General features: G+C 37.6%; 1 protein-coding gene across 2 annotated transcripts in view; it reads right to left on the bottom strand.

Moving 5' to 3' along the window:
• The window catches only part of CPQ (carboxypeptidase Q), a 409,746-nt gene that overhangs the window by 120,874 nt on the left and 263,416 nt on the right, over positions 1-25,456 (bottom strand). For both annotated transcript variants that reach the window (XM_054590297.1, XM_054590299.1), the window contains exon 5: positions 19,022-19,133. In XM_054590297.1, the coding sequence (XP_054446272.1) occupies positions 19,022-19,133 (112 nt within the window). The remainder of the gene's footprint in view (positions 1-19,021; positions 19,134-25,456) is intronic.

Raw genomic sequence — 25,456 nt, 5'->3', positions numbered from 1 at the left:
CTCCAATTTGTGTTAACAGGATATGTGAGTACAACAAGCAATCTCAAAGGTGAATGAATATGAATTGAGAGAAAGTATTCCAGGTGAGCCATGATAGGACTGAAGTCTAATTCTGACACTTTTCATTCAGGTTAATTTATGTTCAATTCTGAAGTTCACTATTATTTTTCTTCCAGAGCTCCCTCTTCAAGGTTGGTGGGGTCCGAGGGAATCCCGCTCACATGTGCATTTCTTTTCTCTTTCACTGCTTTGGGTAGAAAGGATTCACCAGTCACATTCTGTAAAACTGGTCACGCACATTTTTTCTTCTCAACTAATTCCTCCTGAAGATGCTTTTCCACAATCAAGGTACTTACTGGTCACTGGCCTTCATTTAGGGCCTTAGAAGTGGGCCCTGCAGAGAGCCTGCCTTCTATGGGCAGAGCTCAGCATGACAGGACTCCCCTCTGCCTCCTGGCGGGAGAGTGGGCCATTGTGCAGAAGGCGTGGCGATAGCCTATCTTTTGCAGACGTGATTCACACAACAGATATTCTTGTCTGAGTCTCAACACAGCCAGGGAAAATATGACATCTTAAACAGGCTTCTAGACAGAAGAAGCATTTTGTCTAAACTATTTTGATCTAGATACATTTTCCACAAAGAAAATAAAGGCATAAGAAACCTCGTTTTTGAAGACCACATAAAAATAAGCACATATACATGTGCTCATCAAAGGAAAGCTTCTAAGTCTTTAATTTTATTACTATATGCAGCATCCTCAGTTCATATTTAACTGAAGAAGGAGGCTTTTCTGTTTGATCATCTTTATCTCCTTCTCCTGAGCAAGTGTCTGTTTTTGAAACTGGAGCTATTCTTAACAAGAAGCAGAATGACCAAGGTTTCCTTTTCCTGATAGCATCTTATAAGATTTTAACTGCCGATATTATTATTTTCACCATTGAATCACATGAGATAAATCTTCCAAAGCTTATGAGGTCAACAACCTAGGCTTCATCAAAGCTGGAAAAAAGCATCTGTACTTGAATGTTTCTCATGGTTTCAAGCAATAAATCACAGGGAGAAAGAAACAGAAAGGCACTTATTGAAATTAAATCATCTGCTTACGCATAGTACATGTTTTCCCAGTCTGGAAGATTTGAAAAGAAAACAAAAACCCTAGATATGTGTGTAGTAGGAAAAATGCTAATCTTAAGTTATATACAAAAGTTTGTGTGTGTGTGTGTGTGTGTGTGTGTGTATTTAAAAATAAGACTTACGTAGAATAATAGAAGTATGCTTTACGAAAAGTTGAATGCAACGAGAAAATATTAAACAATAATTTTCTTTTCCAGATATCCTTCAGTAAATGAAGGGGAAAAAAAGAGTATGTAAAAACTGCATCCAAATATAAAATTTTGGGACAGCTAAACATAAAAAAAGCTACCCCAACAACTGGACCAGTGGACAGCTATCAGATCCAAAAACAACCACAAAAGATGTTTGAATCACTTAGATTTAGATCAACTCATCTCACACATTTTTGACTCTAAAACAAACCCTACATAGTTGCTGACAGACAGTGTGGAAAGAAATATCACTTCAAAGATGATCACAGCAACTCACAACGGCAGGACAACTCCTCATGGGAATTCGCTTCATGCCATTAAGTTGCTTTTTATAGTACTTGGAGAATTATGAAAAATTTGCCACTGTGACCACAACTAATCTCCCCATTTGAAAAATTATTAAATAAATTCTGTCTTTTTCCATTAGAGGAAGTAACTGTCACTTGGAACATGTGTATAGCAAAAAGAACTGAAAATAGCTCACCTGGGAGGCTGCTTAGGTTAAAAGAAGTTTTCTGAGCTAATAGTAAATGTGATGTTTCAGATGGAGCGAGGAAGGGCAAAACAAAAAGGATTAAATGATTAAACGAAGGGCAGATAATTAACAAAAAGGCTAAATTACAGAGACAGACTGATGATGGTGACCAGATAAACTGATGTAGACTTGGACTTCCATCTGACTTTATGATGTATGCCCCAAGCGTCACACCTCCACTGTCTGTGCTTCCCTGAGGCGGGCTCCACTTGCACTTGGTCATATCTCTTCACCTTCTTTCTCCCTCTTCTTTCCTTACCAGTCCTGTGTTTCTGTTAGAGACCAAGGATCTCTGTGGGTTGACTCCCCCACTCCCCGAAGTGAAGCTTCCCTTTGGCCCAAAGCACTTGAGTACCAATAAAAGCGTTATTGGTATTATCTTGTGTTGGGTGCTGGACTTGCAAAGATTAAAAGTCATGCTTTAGAGGCTCAAATCCAACAATGGGAACAATGAGTGCACATATGGAGACAGGCGAATAATGAGAAGTGCATAGAGCCTATTTGGGCAACTTCCAGGAGATAGAGCACACGATACCCTCGAACACTCACAGCAGGCGGGAGCTCCTGTCGGAGAACTTGAAGGATACACACATGCCCATCTTCCATATGACTGCTACCTGTGCCCACTCAGAGACCGAGCCCTACTCCTTCCAGGCCACGACCAAAATCACTCATTCCATTTTCACTATCCATAGTCCCCAGATTTAAATGTAGTAACCCTAAGTGTACTCACTAATATACCCATCCTTCACCTAATGACTTTTTCATTATGAAAAAAATAATAATAACGGGTGAATCAGGTAGGTTACAAGGCTAGAAGTGTGATTCAAAGTCTGAATAATACAACTGTGTTGTTTATCCCTCTAGCAAAGTCCATTCTAAAAATATGTTCTAATTACATAAAGCAACCAAGAGATGGCTGCTCCTCCTGATGGCTCCCTGGTCCACCGCCCCCACCGTCTCCCCAGGCTCTCCAGTGACCAGTGCTTTGCCCGCAGTCCTTGATGGCAGGCTGATTTCAGAGTAGGCCTGGTGTGAGCATCGTCATGAGTGGCTGAGATTTAAAATTACGGATTTGTTTCTTCTTCAGTGCTGGGTGTTGGGGACTAAGAGATGGGAGGCGAAGGAGACTGGCTTAATAACTGCTAAGAAAAATCTGCACAAATTTTTCTAAGGCACTATTTTGAAAGAATAAATAAACAAAAAACTACAGTGAAAATCTTTAAGTGAGGGATGTCAAGTTGCATTTACTAAAGCTGGGAAGAATCACTGATAAAAGTACATTTGCTTGGATGGCCCATGACTTTATAACCCGATATGAAAACTGGGGTCAATTTTCAAGGAGAGCAACAAGATGATTTTGTGTGATAATCTTTCTGCTTGTCCAAATCATAGTCTCTAAAATCTAATAAACACCTGCACCTAGACCACTAAGAAGCTGCATCACCAACCTCTGTAGATGCTATGACTTGGGGCAAGAAGGGGATTAGCAGTAACTCCAGGTGCAGTTTCTGGACCAGCCAGCAGTAGCTAAACCTTGAGAGAGAAAAAGGTAGACAAGGATAACTTCTGTTTCTAGGGCTCTAATCAGTATATTTATGCCAGTTTCAAAAACCTGAAGAGTTAAAGAAGAAATGATAATGAAAATTATAACATATTTAAATGGATAGCTATTAAAGTACTATTTTTAAAACTTGTGGAAAGCAGCTAAGCCAGTGCTTAGAAAGAGATGCATGGCCTTTACATGTATATGTTAAAAAATAAGATAGACTATAAGATAATGGATTAAACATTCACTTCAAGATAAAAGAAATAAGTAAAACAGAATAAATTCTAATAGAGAAGAAAATAATAGCATTTGTGTAATTCAAAATCACAAAAAGTATATGACAGCTTTTGAATATACACACTTACAGAAGAATAATGTTAACACTGCTTATAACTGCAGAGGGAGAAGGGGATGAATTGTGAGAAGGTAAAGTACAAAATAGGTTTCAATTGTATTGGTGATTTTTATTTATTTCTTTTTTTTTTAAATTAATTTATTTACTTTTTAAATAAATTTGTCTCTGCCTTCCCCCCACCTCTTTCCCTTGCCCCCTCCCACCTTCCCTCCCTCAGCTCTTCCCCTTTGGTTTTGTCCATGAGTCCTTGCTATATGTTCCTTGACTTTCCCCTTCCCCTCCCTTTCCCTGCCCCCCTTTCCCTCTTGTTTCTGTTGATTTCTTTTCCTTTCAGTGTTGCTGGTCATATTTTCCTTGCTTCTTTGCATTGTTGGTTAGGTTCCGCTTATAGGTGAGATCATATGGTATTTGTCTTTCGCCCCCTGGCTTATTTCGCTTAGCATGATGCTCTCCAGTTCCATCCATGCTGTCGCAAAGTTTAGTACTTCTTTTTTCTTTCTGCTGCATAGTATTCCATTGTGTATATGTACCATAATTTTTTGATCCAGTCATCTACTGATGGGCATTTAGGTTGCTTCCAACACTTGGCTATTGTAAATTGTGCTGCTATGAACATTGGGGTGCATAGGTTCTTTTGTATTGGCGTTTTGGTGTTCTCAGGGTCTAGTCCCAGCAGGGGAATCGCTGGATCAAAAGGCAGTTCCATTTTCAGCTTTCTGAGGAAATTCCATACTGCTTTCCATAGTGGCTGCACCAGTCTGCATTCCCACCAACAGTGGACTAGGGTTCCCTTTTCTCCACAGCCTCGCCAGTGCCTGTTTTTTGGTGATCTGTTTATGATGGCCATTCTGACCGGTGTGAGGTGGTACCTCATGGTGGTTTTGATCTGCATTTCTCTGATGGCTAGTGATGCAGAGCATCCTTTCAAATGCCTCTGGGCCCTCTGTATCTCCTCCTTAGAAAAGCATCTGCCCAGGTCCTTTGCCCATTTTTTGATTGGATCGTTTGTCTTCTTGGAGTAGAGTCGAGTGAGTTCTTTGTATATCTTGGAGATCAAACCTCTATCTGATGTATCATTAGCAAATATATTTTCCGAAACGGTTGGCTCCCTTTTCATTTTGCTGATGTTTTCTTTAGCCATGCAGAAGCTTCTTATTTTCATGAGGTCCCACTTGTTTATTCTTTCCTTTATGTCCCTTGCTTTAGGAGACATATCAGTGAAAAAATTGCTGCGTGGGATATCTGAGAGTTTCCTGCCAATGTTCTCCTCTAGGACTTTGATGGTGTTGCGACTTATATTTAAGTCTTTTATCCACCTTGAGTTTATTTTTGTGGATGGTGTCAGCTGATGATCCAATTCCAATTTTTTGCATGTAGCCGTCCAGCTCTCCCAACACCATTTGTTGAAGAGGCTGTTATTGCTCCATTTTATGCTTCTGCCCCCTTTGTCAAATATTATATGCCCATAGAGACCTGGGCTTATTTCTGGGCTTTCTATTCTGTTCCACTGGTCTATGGGTCTGTTCTTGTGCCAGTACCAGATTGTTTTGAGTATGGTGGCTTTGTAGTAGAGTTTGATGTCCGGTATTGTGATCCCTCCTACTTTGTGTTTCTTTCTCAAAATTGCTGCGGCTATTCGGGGTCGTTTATGGTTCCATATAAATTTTTGAAATGTCTGTTCTATTTCTGTGAAATATGTCATTGGTATCTTAATAGGGATTGCGTTGAATCTATAAATTGCTTTTGGTAGTATGGACATTTTGAGGATATTAATTCTTCCAATCCATGAGCACGGTATATGCTTCCATTTATTTGTGTCTTCCTTAATTTCTTTTTTCAATGTTGTATAGTTTTCTGCATACAGGTCTTTTGTGTCTTTGGTTAAATTTATCCCTAGGTACTTTATCTTTTTTCGTGCTATATCGAATGTTATATTTTTTCTGATTTCTTCTTCTTCTATTGCATTGCTGGTGTACAAAAACACCTTTGATTTCTGAATGTTGACTTTGTATCCTGCTGTTTTGCCAAATTCACTTATTAGGTTGAGGAGTTTTTTGGTAGAGTCTACAGGGTTCTCTATGTACACTATCATGTCATCTGCAAACAATGATAGTTTTACTTCCTCCTTTCCTATTTGGATGCCTTTTATTTTTATTTCTTTTTAAACTAAGGATCTGAAACAAATATTTGAAATTATTAATATGAAATCTGAGTGGAAGTTATGTCAGTGCTTATTGTTCTATGGTGCTTTCCAAATATTTGAAGTATTTCCAAGTTTTAGATAAAAGGGGAAAGGAAAACTTAAAGGGGAACATTAAAAATAAAGAAATGAGATGTTCTACTTTTGTCAGTAGGAAGTAGAATCAAGAAAAGAAATAATAATAACTCCTACCTTTTAGACTCAACGAGAGTCGCATACCCAGTGCTTAGCTCAGTGTTTGATACCGCGTGCTCAAGGGTACTAGCTGCCATTGTTACTTCATCTTAAAATTGGAAGGAGTCTACTCTCCTCTTCACATCAATCCAAAATCTGAAAAACCTTATCTGATCCTACTTCATTTAAGTCCGAAAGCAAGGGTATTCTCTGTCACTGTCCATTGTTTTTTAACAGATGAAACTTTATACTTTTGTAATCAGTAAAATGCTGTTACTGTTATAAAATGTTATAGGACATTATTGACGTTTCTCTTACTCTAACCACTCTCAGGTTATAGTAAGATCTTCCCTGTCTCCCAAATCACTTCGCCGAAGTGCTCCACTGGGATTCCCAGTCAGAGCGACAACACCCTCCGCAGCTCACGGTCCCTGCAGTTTTCCTCAGCATTATGTGCCACGAATTTTTAATTTTTGTAACTCTGACAAACATCTGTTTGATTCATATAACAGCCCTGCAAGCATATTGTCATTCATTTTACTGATAAGGAACTAAAACTCAGACAGGTCCAGGAACCTGCCAGAGATAAGCAGACAGGCATCAGAGGGCTGCTTTGAATATTAAAAAAGGTCATGTAAAGTAACTGGAGATATTCCATAAATATTGGTCCTCCCCTCCCTTCTCACAGGGGTTCTATTAATGTTTGTTGATATATGTATGGATCAATTAATGTCTGTTCATTATATTAAATGAAAATATAAGATACAAGGTTCTTTTGGTTTATATTTTGCATTTTTATAAAAAAATCTTCACTTTATAAGTTTAATCATTGTTTTCTTGCAACAACAAAAAGTAAAGTTCCAGCAAAGCAATCAGTTCAAAAATTCCTCTTACTTCTCATTTGTGCCCAATAATGAGGTTCAAATGATTTCATCTAAAATTATTCAACTATAAAAGATAAATTCACACTTCTCTTTCAGAAAAGGAGTAATTCCAGTACAAAGCACTTCATAAAATATTTCTTTGTTCCAACGAGCTGCCTGAAACAAGTGAATATGGGAAGGCTAAATGGATATATGGTCTATGGAGATGAGAACAGAAAAATAGCCTTTGAACCACTTCCTGACTTATATTTCCCCACACACATTAATCAAGGCCATAACTCACAATAGTTTCAATTGCATTTTAAATATATTTCTTTTAAAAATACCATTATTACAGAGAAAGAACAATAATGCAAGCATCAGAGGTCATCTTCAGTTTTATATGCATGAGATCTTCTGAGAATGCCTAGAAATTGTGGGTTTTGACTATTTAAAAATATGGAAATATTATTTAGAATTCACTCAGCTGGGTAAATTGTAAACAGTAAGCACTAAATTTAATTCTTTGTTTTCTTTCACTTTTTTGTCTATATTTCAAACAATTTACTTTGTAGTAAATTATGATGTCTTCATCAGCTACTTTTGTTTTTACTATATTTTTTTCTCTAGGGATATTACAAATCTTTGTACATACTAGGTTACTAGTTAAGGACTTTGGCAGAGAGAACCAAGCTGACAGAACAAAATGAAGCTCTTGACTTTGGGTGGTAAATACACAATGCAATATACAGATGATGCAGTATATAATTGTACACTTGTAACCTATGTAATTTTATTAACCAATGTCACCACAACAATTTTAATTAAAATGTTTTTAATACCCTAAAATCTTAAAGAAAAAGAATGAAGCTCTCTTTATCCGTATGTGCTGTGTTATTATAATTCTGTATAACATTTATGAAGCATCTATTAAGTGCCTTCTCTGTAGCACTGAGGAGAGAATTGTAGATATACTGATAGATGGTGGCTATACTAGGGTGATGGTTTGTGAATTTGGCTCATCCAGTTATTGTTCTGGTTGGGGATGCCCCCAACCAAGCTGAACCGAAGAATGGGATGCAGGTATCAAAACTTGAGAGATAAACACAGTTGTGACAGTATATTCTCTGTTGGAACATCTCTACCCATTATTTTGTCTATTATTGATCATTTAGTGGATGGGGTGGGGAGGGCAGAAGCTGTCTAAATTATTTCAAAATGTCCTATCAACTATTCAAGATAAATCCTTCCCATTGTAAAAGAAAACGAGATTTAAATGGTTAAGTGATTGGTCAAACATAATACAGCTACTAAATAACACAGAAGGATTTACTATCTATGTTACCTCTCATTTACCTGCAGATTTTGAGTTACTTAAGGATTAAGGAAGGAGCTTTCACAGAGGTAAAAAATCCATGAGATCTGGGTCACATTGCATGGTTGGGAGGTACCGGTGTCAGGCAAGAACATCAGCTGGGCATCAGCTCATCAGTGATGATTATCTAATATAAAGAGAGTGTTAGCAGGATTACAAAGAAATAATCTTGTAATAGTGAATTTCTCTCATTGCTTTATTTGGCCCTTTGTTACCATTGCACACCTAGTAGAAACCCTGTTCCTAGCATTTGATTTCAAAGATGTTCACAGGGATGAGGGGGACTAAAAATGAACTAAACTAAACCCTTCCTTATCTTCTCGCACAATTTTAAAAATCCAGTTAACTGTAAAGGTCAAATCAGCTGTGCCCAGTATATTTTCTTACTGGAAGAGAATTCATTCTAAGCTGGGTAAACCACAGCTTTTGCAAAATGCAGCATTAGCGTGATACAGAAAAGGGTGTAGGCAAACATAACATCCTTGGGAACCTCATCACTTCCTCTTTGGTTTCACACAGAGAGGTGAAAGCTGGCTTGTCATCCACATAGCAAATACAATTTGCCTAGTAACTCCAAAGTTGTGGTTTTCCAGGCTTGGTTAGCTGGGTCTTCCCACTCCATTTTCCTGTGTCTTCATTCTATTTATCACATTTCTTTAGACGTTAAAGGATAACATACCCAGTTATTGTTATTTTTAGAAAGAAGTCCTATCATGCCAATTTCATGTGTAAAATCTTCAATAACTCTCACCACACCAACTCTAAACTTTAGTTTTGCATCTAATGCCCTTTACATGAAATTCACCCTCATCTTTCATTTGACCCACTTCCCATCCTTCCTCAATCACCTATTGTTCTTGACTTACAAAAACATCCTACACTCTTCAAACTATGTACTTTCATGAGCTCTGACTTTATTTTTTTCTTTCCTCACCTCTCACTCAGTCAAGGCTTAGCTCAAATATCTCTGTCCCTGTGAATCATTCCTGTTTGACTCTGAGTTCCTTGATGGAAGGACCTGTGCCCTATCTATCTATTTGCCTCACATGAAGTGGGAGTTCCATATTTATTATTGAGATAGGAGATCACCTTGTGAGCCAAGCTGTGCAATACCATGATGATACGGCTTTAATGAGGTAGCCTATGTTTTCAGACAGCCCCTCCCTGGACTGATATGAATCCCATTCTTTGATGGGTGGAGATCCACTGGGGCACCAAAAACACCATTATTAAGTCTTTTCATAGCCCTCTTCTTCAGGATAAATAATAGCAATTTTTACAAGTTTCTGCTTCCTTTACCAATACCACATTTCTGAACTTTCTCAGGCATTCAGGCCAAATCAAAGCATATGTGTGGGTCCCATGACCACATCAGGATTACAACTAAATTATAGAAAACTCTAGCAGGATAATCATCTGAAGGCTGGCTGAACAGAAATCCAATAACTAATGATATAAAGAAGCCATATCGAGACTGGAAAAAAAGGTAGAGACATGAAACAGGCTGGCCCAACACCCACGTGTGGTGGTTGAGAATCAGGAGGGATGTCTCAGCTGCAGAGGTTGCCCTTCAGGATCTTGGAGTCACAGCCCCACACAAAAGGATTTACTATCCATGTCACCTCTCATTTACCTGCAGATTTTGAGTTACTTAAGGATTAAGGAAGGAGCTTTAACAGAAGTAAAAACTCCATGAGATCTGAGTCACATTGCATGGTTGGGAGGTACTGGTGTCAGGCAAGAACATCAGCTGGGCATCAGCTCATGCCTACCCTGAGCACCAATGCAAGGAAGAAGTGACCCCACGACATCTGGCTGTGAAAATCAACAAGTATCCTATCCATCTGGATAAGATGGAAGGCAGCTGGAAAAACCCAAGTGTCCTCTTAAAGGGCCCGCATAGCACAGACTCTGGTTCATAGGCATTCACCCTGGGCTCTGGTGGAAGGACAGCAGCTGCGGGACAGTGGGCGGGGGGCACTGGAGGCAGACAGAGAAACTGAGTTGTGTGATTTCAGGACTAGGGCTGGAGGAATAGCCATCATTGCCCCTGTGTTGAGCCCTCCTCCCACACAGTGAAATCACAGTGTGCGTTAGCTTGGTGAACTCCATTCTCTCCACCGTAATGTTTCCCTGAGAGCTCACCGCAACCAAACCAAAGGCACTTTCAAAAGCAAGCAGCCAGCCTTGGCCCAAACTGCTGTCGTTTTAGATAAACTCAAAGGCCTGCAGGCCCCAGGTGATTGGTGGTTAGCCTTGGTATGCCCTCTGATTTTTGCTGAGTGGCCAAAGGCTCAGCACTAGTGCCAAACCTGAATCTCCATTAACCTGGTGAATACCACTTGCCCCATTCTGGTGACTCCCTGAGACACTGCTTCATACAACTCAAGTACTGCCAGAGGCTCTATCAGTGTCAGGCCTCTGGGTATCTTGTGCCTTTTGCTGACCTGCCTCCTGCCTGGTCCTGATGACCACTGGCCTCCATTTGCAGCATGGCTTCTCCCACACAGATCCAGGTCCAGCAGAGGCAGCTACCAAACATGCATTGCTTTGGACAGTCACAGGCAGTGACTGATATTGGTCTATACCAGAGCCCCTCCCAAGAGACCCCAGAATCAGCACACTATGTCTGTCTTCAGACCACAGTAGAGCACCACCTAATTAGCTCCACAAACAGCACACCTGAAGGGTGGTCTCAGAAGGCACTAGATCCTGCTGGGGTGACTTGTGTTCAATGGGGTCAGCCCCCACATAGCCTATCATATGTGTGGTCAGTGGTCATGGCCAGTCCTCAAAGACAGTCATCCTGAGGGTTAATTGTACCCATTAAGGTTCAGCTACAAAAGAAGGGCACATATAACCCACACAAGGGACCCTTCTGGATCACCCAGATCAGGTGATCAGGGAGATTGCGCCAGTGGGCCCAATGGACACCTACTACATAAGGCCATAGTACCAAGACTTGGAGACATAGCATATCTACCTAATACATAGAAACACACACACACAGAGGCAGCCAAAATGAGGAGATATATAAACATGTTCCAAGTGAAAGAACAGAAGAAATCTCCGGGGGAGGGGGGTGGAACACAACACTAAATTTAAATGGAGTAAACACTCCAACCAAAAGACATAGGGCTGCATTCGCTGGTGTCCTCCGGGCCTAGGAGGTGTGGTGACTCCTGCAGGACTCTGCTCACTTCCCTCTTTGCCCGTTGTCTCTATTAAGACAGTGTGTGTGGTAATGGCAATACTAAAAATCTTTTTTGTTTTTGAGGGGGTTTTTTTTCTTCTTAAAGTTATACATGCTTATTACACAGAAATCTAATTGTATATAAATATAACAAGTAAAAAGTGAGCATCTCCTGCAATTCTTTAAACCCTCTCTCCCGCCCACAGTCCGAAGACTGTCATGGTCAGCTGCTTTCTCCTCATTTTCATGATGTGCAGGACTGGAAGCTCTAAATTCTATTGGGAATCCTTCATTGTTCCTGTACCACTTCTATTTATCTTTACAAAAGAAAGTTCAGGTAACACCTGTGTGAAGGCGCCCTGACCCAGCCAAGCCGTGTTGGTCCCTCTCTTCACCAGGTGCCCAATGGACAATAATTTGTATATACTTCAACTAAAGAACTTACAACAATTCCATTGCAATTTTTGAATTAAAGGTCTCTCCCACTTTAAGGGCCTCAAGGACCATGCCTCATTTTCCTTTGGTACAGGGCATCAGGCACACTGACATGCAGTGAGTACAGTCAATACACTCTAAGTGTATGTCAACTGAATGAGTAAAGGAATGTATAAATAAAATATTTTTCTAACACATAGACTTTGAAGCTCTATGGTGACCACAGTCAGGATGCTCACATAAATTTCTCTAGGAAGATGTTTCACATATATCCCACATTTCAACAACCAGGTAGTATTGTTAATTCTCATTTTTTCCCTTGCTAAGGCCTGAAAACTTAAAATTCTAACTTCCCAGAAGATGGTAAAGTTGGAAGAAATTTGGAATGGATGATGGTTTATTTTTTAATGCCAAATGAACATTTTGAAGCATAACATCTTTGGCCATAGAGTTTGTCCACTGACACCATCCATTCCAAGAAATGACATTTCAAATAAACACTTTCAAGTCCAGTAAACCACAAACATAAAAAAGTATTCAATAGCATTTCACACCAAATAGTATTCTGTTGACAGTTACTCAGGAATGACTCTTTGCAAAGCACAAATATCTCTTCTGTTAAAGTAATTAAATATAGCTTTAACTGATAGCTTGGGCAAAAAAGTGAATCTATGAGAATAGTGAAAGAAGAGAAAAAGGAGTAGAGGCAAGAAGAATGGATCGTAGAACAATATTTCTAAATATCAAAAAGCCCCACTGCACCAACACTTCAAATTAACAAGCCCCACTGAGGGACTTTGACATGAATCCTGCATGACATATCATCCCAGGAACAGCAGCCAAAAGGAGTCTCATTTTCTTGGAAAAAGCTCATTTCTCAGAGCTTTCATATTTCACCAATTAAACAGTTTGGACTCATGTAATTAAGTAATATAATTATAACTCTGCTTCTTGGCCTCTAGCCTAATGTCCATTTTGTCCATTTCTTATTCAAGTATATAAGTGATAGTCATCTAGAACTCATATGTCTCATTTTGGACCCCATTCTTCATATTAGAACACATAGGCAATCTACAAATAGATACCCACAATCTCATTTTAATTTTAAAATTAAAGAGGAAAGGCTCAGTGGGTGCAATCACAGAAAGTGAGGTACAGAGTAGAGACTATCATTCAACCTAAGCAGGATGTGGAAGCACAAAGTGATAGGAGAAATTTAGACTCCTGAAAATTTAGAATGAAAACAGAAAAAAGTAAAGGAGTCACTAAATTTCCAACATACAGGGATGACAACTTAAAAAGTAAAGGCAAAGAATATTTAGGGATACCCTAGCAGTTGGCCCTAGAGTGATATCAGTATAACTAACATATTAAGTTAGGAGACAAAGTAATCACTAATGGGGATGGGGTTAAAAAAATTATCATCCTCTCTTGCATAAAAATATGGTACTGTCAGAGACATGCTTATTAAATGATAAGTACTTGGGTTGGGTTAGCATTGTTCTAAGTATATTATGTGAATAGATTAGTTAATTTCAAAGTAACCCTATGAGATAGGAATTATTATTATCCTATTTCACAGATGAGAAACCTGAGGCACAGAAAGGCAAAATAACTTGCTCAAGGCCACATACCTAGTAAGTTGCAGAGCTTAAATTAAAACCAGGCAGTCTGACTGCAGAACCCTGCCTTTTTTAAACTGTATGCCATGCACACTGTCTCGTAACACCTGCTTGAAAAAAATAAAATACTGGTTTTTATTTTAGAGTTTTATTCATGTTTACATAGATTTTCTGAAACATAGAAGAGAGTTGAGTCCTGAATTAAAGGAGAGTGATTACTAGCTATCAAAAGCTCCTGAAGTCAGTGTACTTTCAGAACTGGGAAAAAAATACATCACCTTTGCATGGTGTTTGACATTTATCCATGCAATTCAATTCAACTCAATTAGCAGTGATTTAGAGTCCCATGCTGAGTACTAAAGAAATGAGATTCAAAGCCTAGAGAAGGAGTGATTTTTATTCCCACCTAAAGCAGATATAATACCCTGGAAGTTTACAGTTGAATAGAGATGAAGAAAATGAAGCTCAACGAGTTCAAATTACATGCCTGAGGTCAAAAAATGTAGTTTGTGGCACAGCATGGCCTAAAATCCAGTTCAAATGGGTACAGTTCTCTTTGTACTGTACCACTCTGCTTGCAATCAAGCTGGTTAACACACTGAAATAAAATTAACTTCCAAAATAATCAACTATGCCTTATAAGGAGAAAAATGTTTGGCATCTGCCTGACGCATCTCTAGAACCCACTACATTCCAGGATGAAGTTAAGGACAGAGAGAACACATAGCCAAGGAAGTAATTATTAAGGAAAGGGAGAGGAGGGGAGAATTTACACATAGAGTCTCCTGGATCTTCTCGGAGGAAATGTGTGCTTTTCACATTTTTTCAGTTTTATTTGCAGGTCAACTTATCTCTCTCAAACCTTACACAGTTCTAAAAGCAGACTTTGGAAATATGTCTATATTGATAATTATGCATGTAACTACATGCATATGTCTTCAATTTTATTCAACATAAAAATTATTTTTTTATTGTTGTTCAATTACAGTTGTCCCCAAAGACAACAGGGGGAGAAGGGGACAACTGTATGTCTTCAATTTAAAATAACATTATATAACCTTTAAGTGAAACATAAAATTTGAATTAAAAAAAGAATAGAAGACATGATTTATACTTCTTTGTGTGCCCAGCTTTTGTAAAATGCTTTTGTAAACTGCACATAGTAGGTGTGCAGTATGGTAATGATGTTAAAAGTATAAGTATATACAATATAAGACTTCCAGTTAGATTTCTTTGCCCCCCAAAATGACCCTGTATTTAGGTCTCCTATTAGTTTATTTTATTGGGATAAGTTTATGCTCCCCCCACCCCTAAACTGTCAGGTGACATTTGGCAATGTCTGGAGATGTGTTTGGTTGTCACAATTTGGGGGGAGACAGTACTATGGGCATCTAGTAGGTAAAGGCCAGGGATACTCCTAAACATTCTACAATGTACGGAACAGATTTCACAGCAAAGAATTACCCAGCCCCAAATGTCAGTAGTGCCAAGGTTGGGAGACAATTGTCTATTTTCGAAGTAGAAAATAAATGAACAGCAACCTTTCTATTTCTCCAGTTTTTGAAACATAGGTAAGACATAAATCAAAATAGTACACCAAAAAGTTACACCAAGAAAAACAATTTTGGCAATCTACTGTTAAGATAAACAATGATTTAATGAGATAATTGACAGGATTAGAAGACTTCATTAAAAGCTGGAGGAAAAATACAAATTTAAACACATATGTACTTAAGTGAACAATGGAAAGCCTTCACAAAAGGGACTGTTCGCATCTTTACTACATCTGAAACTGAGATTATTCAAAATTCATAATGTGAAACATTCTGCTGATAAGACATTTTAAGACCACCACTGTTCTTCTAACTCAGACATGGAACTCTCACTTCAGACTGTTCCTTTATTTCTTATCTCACTTAAGACTCATCTTTTGGACCAGCACGCAAATGAAAAAAATGCATATTTCTTGTTTGCCAATACAGTCATCGAAATAAACTGCTTTCACTATTAGCCCATTATTTTTATGTCTGCCCATCTTTCCCATGTCTAGGTTTACCTGGAATGTCCAATATTTAAGCCTGGATTCCTTACTATGGCTCTAGGAATCATTTCTTCAGTCCTGCATTGCTCTCTTTAACTTCTATCATGGAAAGAAACTGTAGTAAACCTATACTAACAGCCTAATAATGTCTTTAAAATTAACAAGGAATTTAAAAAAATGAAGAAAAAGAAATGCATCTGATTTCATCCTATGAAGCCAACATTACCCCAAAACTAAGACCAGAAAAAGACATTGCAAATAAATAAATAAATATATATATATATAAAATCACAGGCAAATACCCTTGATGAACATAGATGCAAAAATTCTCAAAAAATATTAGCAAACCAGATTCAACAATACATTAAAAGGTTTATACACCATGACCAAGTGGGATTCATCTCTGAAATGCAAGGATGGTTCAACACTGTAAATCAATTGGCATGATACATCATATTAACAAAATAAAGAATAAAAACCACATGATAATCTCAATAGAGAAAAAGGCATTTGGTAAAATTCAACATCCTTTTATGATAAAAACTCTCAAAATATTTGGTTTAGAAAAGAATATCTCAATATAATAAAGGCCATATATGACAAACCCACAGCTAATATTATACTTCATGAAGAAAAAGTGAAGTATTTCTGCTAAGCTAAAGAACAAAGCCAGGATGCCCACTATCACCATTTCTACTTAACACAGTATTAGAAGTACTAGCCACAGCAATCAGACAAGAAAGTGAAGTAAGGTCATCTAAATCAGAAAGAAATAAGTAAAACTCATTATTTGCAGGTGATAAGATAATATATAAGTATATAGCAAAACCCAAAGACTCCACTATAAAACTAATACAACCCATAATGAATTCAGTAAATTTGGAGAATACAGAATCAATACACAGAAATTTGTTGCATACCTATATACCAGTAACAAATAATCAGTAGGAGAAATTAAGAAAACTATCACATTTACATTGTGATAAAAAGCATAAAGTATCGAGGAAGAGGTAAAAGACCTGTACTCCGAAAATGATAAGATATTGAAAATGAAACAAATAAATGGAAGAATATACCTTGCTCATGGATTGAAAGGATTACTATCATTAAAATATCCTCCCTACTTAAAATAATAAACATAGTCAATGTAATCCCTATCAAAATACCAATGCCATTTTTCTCAAAATTAGAACAACTAGTTTTAAAATTTATATAAAATGAAAATAGACCTAAAACAGCCAAAGAAATCTTGAGAAAGGACAAAATAGGAGTCAGCACACTTCTTGACTTCAAACTATGCTACAAAGCTGCAATAATCAAAATACCATAGTACAGGCATAAAACTGATACAGAGATCAATGCATAGAATAAGGAGCCCAGAAATAAATCCTTACTTATATCATCAATTAATCTATAACAAAGAAGACAAGGACATATATACAACAGGGTAAAGACAGTCACTTCAATAAAGCGGTATTGGGAAAACTGGACAAATACAATAAAAAATATAAAACTGGACCACTTTCTTATACTATGTAGAAAGATAAACTCAAAATAAGTAAATAATGAAATGTAAGACCTAAAACCATAAAACTCCTCGAAGAAAACATAGGCAGTTAACTCTATAAGAAAGTTCTTAGAAATATATTTTTGGATATGTCTCCTGAGCCAAGGTAACAAAAGAAAAAATAAACAGATAGGACCACATAAAACTAAAAAGTTTTTACACAGCAAAGGAAAACATCAACAAAACAAGAAGACAACCTACTGAATGGGAGAAGATATACCAACTGATACATCCGATAAGGGGTTAATATCTGAGAGACTGGGTTGGCCAAAAAGTTCATTTAGTTTTCCATAAAATAAAAGACATATTTTTTATTTTCACCATTATTTTTATTGATTTGGATATTTTGAGTGTGTTGGCTATCTTCCATGTGTTACAACACTGATTATTCTCAATTTGATCACTATCAACTTCAACAAGTCTACCCTACCATGGGGCATTGTCCAATGAGAAATCTTCAGCACAGAACTTTGCAAATTGTTTTTGATACATTTGATCAGTCACAGCACCTTCTCCATATACTGCACACATCTTTATTTTTTTTTTGCACTTCAGTTGCATTTTTATGTTTCTTGAAATAATAAATCACAATAAGCCAGAAATGTTGCTTATTTTCTTCCATCTTCAATATTAAAATGGCTACACAAAAATTACCAATACAATATAACAAAATTGTTTCAAATGACATTAAAGACAACAAAGTGTTACTAGAGCCATCTTATGAGAAAAAACCCAACGAACTTTTTGGCCAACCCAATATAAGAACTTATATAACTTAACACTCCCCAAAGCAAAAATCCAATTTACAAAAAGGGCAAAAAATCTGAATAGACACTTCTCCAAACAGGACATACATATAAAAAGATGCTCAACATCACTAATCATCAGGGAAATGCACATTCAAATCACAATGAACTATCACCTTACGTCTGTCAGAATGACTCTCATCAATAAACCAACAAATAACAAGTGTTGGCAATAATGTGGAGAAAAGGTAACTCTCATGCACTGTTAGTGGGTATTTATCCAAAGAAAACATAAAATGCTAATTCATAAGACATATGTACCCCTATGTTCACTGTAGCACTGGTATTATACTAGCCAAGGTATAGAAGCAAGCTGGACGTGTGTGCACGCGCGCGCATGTGCGCGCGCACACGCACACACACAATGGAATATTATGTAGCCAAAAATAAATGAACCTTTGTTATTTGCAACATCAAACATGGATTGACCTATAGTGTATTATGCTAAGTGAAATAAGTCAGACAGAGAAGGACAAATACCATATATTTCACTTATATGTGTAATCTAAAAACAAAACAAAAGAGAAACAGAACCATAAACATAGAGTAAGCTGATAGTTGTCAAAAAAGAGGGAGAGTAGGGAGATAAGAATTAAAAAACAATGCAATTAAAAAAATAGATGAACAAGTAAAAGCAAGAAGAGAGAGCTGCTGGGTTTTCTTTGCATTTTGTCATAGTTTCCCTACATAGTATCTAGCTGATGTGGTTGTAGTTGCTATGTTTTATTTTCTTGTTCATTTTCCCCAGTGACTGATCATACTGGATACTTTGGTTGTCTGGCAGACATTTAAATAAAAACTGCTTTCTTTAAGGGGACACATTAGTTCTTTTATGTAATCAAGTGACAAAAAGCATATAAACCTCAGGAGATTCCTTGAACATTCCACAGTAACTAATCTGTTGAATATTTTGTGTGTTGAATTAAACATGTCACTACTGAGACCCTCACACATTGGTTAACAACTTTCTAAATATTTACCAAGATCTTTAATAAGTGAGAGTGCTTCCCATGATATAAAGGCTCCACCACCATCATCCATGGCACCCTGCCCAACGTCCCAGCTGTCCAGATGTCCACTGACCAGTACAACCTAGGACAAATAATAAAAAGAGACAAAAATAAGACTAAGCAGAAATGACATCATAAAAGAGGAAGATTTATGAGCATTCAAATACAGAAATGAAACTTCTATATTTTTTCTATTCTTATGCCTTAATAGATCTGTGTCATTACTAGTGGAAAACTTAGAATAGAGGTCTTACCCAAAAGTATGTAAGGTCATCCTAATAGTAATAAAAGTACTCACCTTATACTGCTCTTTATCAATATGATTTTGAATACTAAGGAAAATGGCGTATTATTGGCAGATGTTTGACAACTTTATTATATGACATAAAAATGGAGCTCAAAACTTCAACCTTATTCTCAACTGTCCCAAATTCTAGCAGACATATGATAAATAGGTATTAAATTGAATTCAAATGAAAAAGTAAAAACAAAAATTTATTTTAAAAAATGATTGTGCTTTGTATATTTTAAATCACTCTGGTGTTGAACAAATAAATTGTTGAAGCTACAAACTAAATTCTAATGAACAGAAACACTTTTAAGAAAGATTGAATGTACATTAGTGTGAAATAATGTATAGGCTATGTTATGAGTTTTAAATCATTGTAGGCTTAATTTTTTGAGAACCATTAGTAATTCTCTAGAGGAAAAAAACTCAATGGAACTACATTTTATGGACACATTTTAAAGAAGCTTAAAAACTAAGTAAAATAATGCTGGGTTAGGATATCCACATGGGAAAAAGTATCTTTGTCGTTGGGCTATTATCCAAAATAAGCTAATGTTTCCCAATACCTACACTATGTCATGAGCTATGCTTGCCTACAAGAACTGAAAAGGATTCCCAACTGCAAGATGAGGGAGGGCTGAGTACAAAGATCAAGGTGCCAAGTGCAAAGACCAGGGTGGTGATGGGGAATCATGTGCAGAAAGGTCTGAGTGCAACAGAAGAATAGGCATGTGTGCCTAAGAGAATGTAATCACTCCACACCACAGTCTATAAATACAGAAGCTCCTTGCCAGCTGGGAAGGAGGTGCTGTTAGAGTAGGATCGCACCCTCTTCTATTCCTTGATCAAAGAATAAAGTTTCTGCACTGTTTTAACGAACTCAGTCCAATTCTATTGGCATGAATGGCACTGGGCAGAAGGACCTTTGTTTGAGTCCCCAACCTGAAAGGGTCGGTAACATCTTGATCTCTATATCATACTACATATGAACACTAAGTTAGATGAATTATAAACCTACACAAAGGTGTTAGAGGAAGCATAGAACTACTTTGTCAGCTTGGAGTAGAAAAAGATTTCTTAAACTGGACACACAAAAGTAGAACCCATAAAAGAAGGAATGATAAATTGGACTTTTGAGATATTAGGAATACTTGTTTATCAAAAGATCCCATTGCAAGAGTGCAAAGACAGCCCACAGAAGAGGAGAAAATATTTCTAATACACATATGAAACAAAGGACACATATCCAGTATGGAGAATTCCTAATAAACAGTAACAAAAACAAAGTCAACTGATAGAAAAATGGACAAAATACTTAGACAATTCACAAACATAAATATAAAAATTACAAATAATCATATGAAAAGTGCTCATATTCACTATCATCAAAGAAATTTAAATTAAATCATGCTTAATACATACCAACTGAAATCACTATAAAAGAAAAAGGCAGAAAGTGCCAAATACTGGGGAAGAGGTGAAGCAACTGGAACTCTCATTCATTGCTGGTGTGAGTACAAGTACACAACCACTCTGAAAAACTGGCATATCTACTAACTCTGAACATATGCACACTCTATGACCCAGAAATTCCACTCCTATCTATATATCCAACAGAAATGTTATGTGTACATATAGTTTCCCCAAAATAAATGGACTAGAATATTCCTAATAGCCTCCATCTCCTTCTCAAAAAGGAAACTATTAACAGAAGAATGAGCTAATTGTGTTGTATCAATCAATGCAACATTGCACAGCAGTAAGAATGAACAAACCAATACATGATAAATGTACATGAATGTCATAAACGTAATGAAGAATGAAAGAAGCCAACAAAATAATATATCATGTATAATTCCATTTGTACAAAATATAAAAACAAGCAAAATAGGAGAGTGGTCCCCTGTGGCAAGGAGGCTTAGTGACAGAAAGGAACATAAGGAGAGTTCTGAGATGCTGGGTGTGTTATGGTTCCTGAGCTAGAGACCAGTGACATGGTGTGCTCAGTTTGTAAAAGTTTGTCTTATTATACACTTAGGAGTTGTGTACTTTTCTCTTAGAATATTACACTTCAATATAAAGTTAAAAAAATAAACAAGTTCATCAGATTAATGTCTACATACAGGATGTAGTAAGTAATCAAAGTTAAACAAATCTTCTTGATGATTAATGAAACACCCACGACTTTGGAAAAGTAGGGTTTTGGGTTGAAGTATCAGGGCAACCCCTTGCATTGCATGCTTCCCCAAGCAGCTGCACGGTCTCCCATCGACTCTGTGTACACAGACTGACCCAGCCTACTATGACTTCACTGTAGTCACAAACAAGCACAATATCCAGACCAACAAATGGCCATGTAATGAACCCAAATGGATTGTTTCTAAGGAAAAAAAAAATTGTAATAGCCGGAAACTCTGATTCAGAAAGTGGTGTAATCTCATGTGGAATGAACTTTAGTCAATATTCACACCGCCCTCAGAACCATTTTCCCAGGGAAATTAAAGTTCCAGTGGATAGAAAGTGTTAAAATGTTTTTTAATAAACTTTTTCTCAGATAATACATGAGTATTTAAATCAAGGCAGCTACTATTTTATCCTTCAGATTTCCTTCAGAATGACTGAGGTTGTTTTAAAGCCATATTTCTTCATGTTTTTGGAAATGTCTCCATTCTCCGATCTAGAATTGTTATTTCAATTAATAGTCAAAAGATGGGAAATGGTTTTGAATAATAGGAAATTAAGTTATATCCCATAATACAAAGTCTTTGGCACAGGACTGTAGAAGACTGATCACAAACCATTTGAATTATAAGAGCTTATTTTAATATATTTTTTTTAAATCAGAAAACATTGGGAAACACCATAAGATAGCAATTGTAATTTTAATATTGATTGATTAAAAAAGTAAGTAGTGACAATAAGCTACTTCTAATTTAGTGGACTTTTTGATGAACTTGACTTTCTCTAACCATAAGTACAGTTTCTGCATACACTTAGAAATAGTAGTGCATGAGGTCTCATTCAACATGGTGTCTGGCTAGCACGCCTTAATGCGGTCCCACAAAGAATAACCCAACAAAACATACAGATTCACCATGCTTTATGTCAGGGTCAGGCAGAAATGAACATTAACTTATAATACATTTGTATCTGACTTAAACATTCAAAAATCAAATGACTACCCAGAGATATTGTAAACCCCAGTTCATGAAAAAGAACAACCTGATAAAAGACAGGCAAATGCACAGTCCCTTCACTGCCTGTCTTTCCAGGTGTATATATAGCACCCCTATAGCAATAACATGGCCTAGAAGCTACAGAGAAATGGGGCATCCACTCTTCTACCTGCCTCAGGCGGTGCTGGGAGGCAGGCAGAGCGTTGACCAATCCCATACCCTCCAACTTCCTTTCTACCAGCATCTCTTCCAAATGCAATAGAGAATTAACAATTATTAAAACAACAGCAACAGTAATAGCAGCCACAACAAAACAATAACTTGCAAGGCAGAATGGGAGCCATGCTGCTCTGAAGTGTCAAGTTTGTAATTTGTGAGGCACATGGTAGCCCTGACTGTCAAAGAGCCAGCCTGGGGAGACGCAGGGAGAATGTAGGGCAGTAGAGCAGAAATGCAGAGGATGGAGGCTGTTGGGGTGAAGGGCTACCCTAGCGGCGACATACAGTCACCCGCAGGCCAGCTGTGGGCAGGAGAGGAGACAGACCAAATCAAGGGTAGGGAGAGCAGCTCCAAGGACAAGCCCCTCAGTTCTTTGTTAGTGGTGCTTACAGTGCTACGGAGTCCACATAGATTTGTCTAATTAAAAGATAAATTAGAGCATAATCAAAATGGGACATATGAAAAGTATGGCAGAGCAAGGAAGAAAGAACAGCCCCACAGGACATATGTTTTTATGAAAGCAAGCTAATGCAAGACCCTGGAGAAAATTTCCTGATCTTTGGCATTCATCAATTCATTTAATCAACAATTTTTACTGAGTTTTTACTATGTGCTAGAGATACAGAAATGGACAGAACAAGCAAATATTTTACCTCAATGGAATTTACATTCTGATGAGGGAGATGGACAATAAATAAATGCAGTATAATGATAGTTTTAAGTGGTAGTTAAAAAAAAAAGTCAGAGAAAGAGAATAGCGGTGGCAGAGAAGGAAAAAAAAAAAACCAGTCTGCTTTCTCTTAAGTAGCCACAAAAGAATTCTGTCTCCATTCTAACAGTGAGAGAAACCTGATAATCTATAAAATCATGATTTTCATTAGACCTACTAGAGAGCTGAGATTGTAATTCAGCTGGAGAAACTGAATTCCAGAAGATAACAAGTTCATCCAAGGAGAGATGGGGCACATCCAAGGAGAGGAGTTTGCCTTAACAGGGATGGGGTGCTGGGGGTGGCATGAGGGGAGAGGTAAGAGTCATAAAAACAGGAACAAGTAGACAACTAAAATGTTAACAAATTCTTAAAGGGTGAATGCGGGTTCACATAAGTTTAGAAACCCTGGGAACCTCCCACATAGGGCACTAGGTACCTGTTTCCCAGGTCTTTCCCACAAGTCTCCTCAGGCGCTCACAAGAAACACTGGGGACAGGGAAGAAGCTTCGGGGAACCGCCTTGGGGACGCAGATGATGACAGGATGTTGTTGGGAGGGAGGCAGCAAACGTACCTGCTTCCAGGACCCTTCTCTCTGAAGGAGAGACAGAAAGTTGTCCTGCCAGGGAGCCCCAGGCACAGAGGAAGAGGTAGGGAATTGCATCCCCACCCTGCACTGACCCTAGGAAAAACACGTGTGCCCTGGGGGAGCGCGGGAAGCCTGCTGACGCCCAGAATCCCCCACCGATCTGGGGTCCCTGGGTGAGGGGCGGAATACACACTCTCGTGACTCAAGACAGAGATTGGCTTCCACAGCAGGGGCAGAAATGTCGAGAAAGCCCCACTGGAGGGCTCAGAACACAGAGCCAGGCTGCGACTGAGACGCAAGGGAACCAAGAAACCACCGTCCCCAGCTAGGAGCCTGCAGAGAGTAACAGGCAGAGCAGTAAGAGCTCATTGCCCAGGCCGGGGCAAGAGCGCGGAAGCGGACGCCTGCTGTGAGGCGGCCTTGCAGAGCCTGCTCGAGGCTGAGAGCAAAACACAGAAATCTCGTCTCACAGCCCAACCCCTGCACTAAAAACGGAGTCTCAGCAGCCCACTGCTGAAGAAATTTCAGGTATGTGAGCACCAAGAATAAGAATAGAAACAATAAAACCCAAACCTAGTTCCATTCTTATTTCTGGACAAGCACACTATTCTCTTAACTCTACTATTTTCATACATATGCTATTTAGCACCCAATCAAAAATTATGAGGTATAAGAAAAGAAATTTTAAAAATCCATTGTCAGAAAATTAAGTGTTCAACAGAACCAGGCAAAAATATGGTCCAGCTATTTAAACTGTCAGGACTTAAAAAAGAAAGAAAGAAAGAAAGAAAGAAAGAAAGAAAGAAAGAAAGAAAGAAAGAAAGAAAGAAACCCACAAAAAAACAAGAACTATGATTAATGTGTTAAAGGAATTAGTGAAAAAGATGGAGAACTGAAACCATCATCAGAGAGACTTTATTTAAAAAGTCAAATTAAAATGCTAAAAATGAAAAATATATTTATGTACAGATGCACTAAATGTTTAAGTGAAACAAAAAATTAAAGCTTTCATAAGAAAATAAAGACAAATATCTGTTTCTTTGGAGGAGGGAAAGATTTCTTAACCAAGATGGAAAAAATGCAAAGCATGAAGAAAACCTGCATAAATTCAACGATGAGAAAATGGAGAACTTAAGTTCATCAAGAGAAATCTTAGAATGAGAGGAATTATTATAAATTGGGAAGAAATATTTATAATATATGTAACCAAAATTGGTTTATATTCAAAATATATAAAGAATTCCTACTAATCAACAAGAAAAAGACAAGCAACCAAAAAGTCAAAGGGAAAAAAGACAGAAAAAGATGTTTCAGAGAAAAATTATGAATGGGCTTCAAGCATTTGAAAGATGACCAACCTCAGTTTTGATCATGGAAATGTAAATTAAATTCCCAATAAGACACCACATTTCAACAATCTGG

Source organism: Pteronotus mesoamericanus, unplaced genomic scaffold (assembly GCF_021234165.1).
Source record: "Pteronotus mesoamericanus isolate MK-2021 breed Mesoamerican mustached bat unplaced genomic scaffold, CSHL_Meso_final scaffold_174, whole genome shotgun sequence".
Classification (NCBI taxonomy): domain Eukaryota; kingdom Metazoa; phylum Chordata; class Mammalia; order Chiroptera; family Mormoopidae; genus Pteronotus; species Pteronotus mesoamericanus.
The sequence above is the reverse complement of the archived record's forward strand: the minus strand, read 5'-3'. Positions and strand labels throughout refer to the sequence as shown.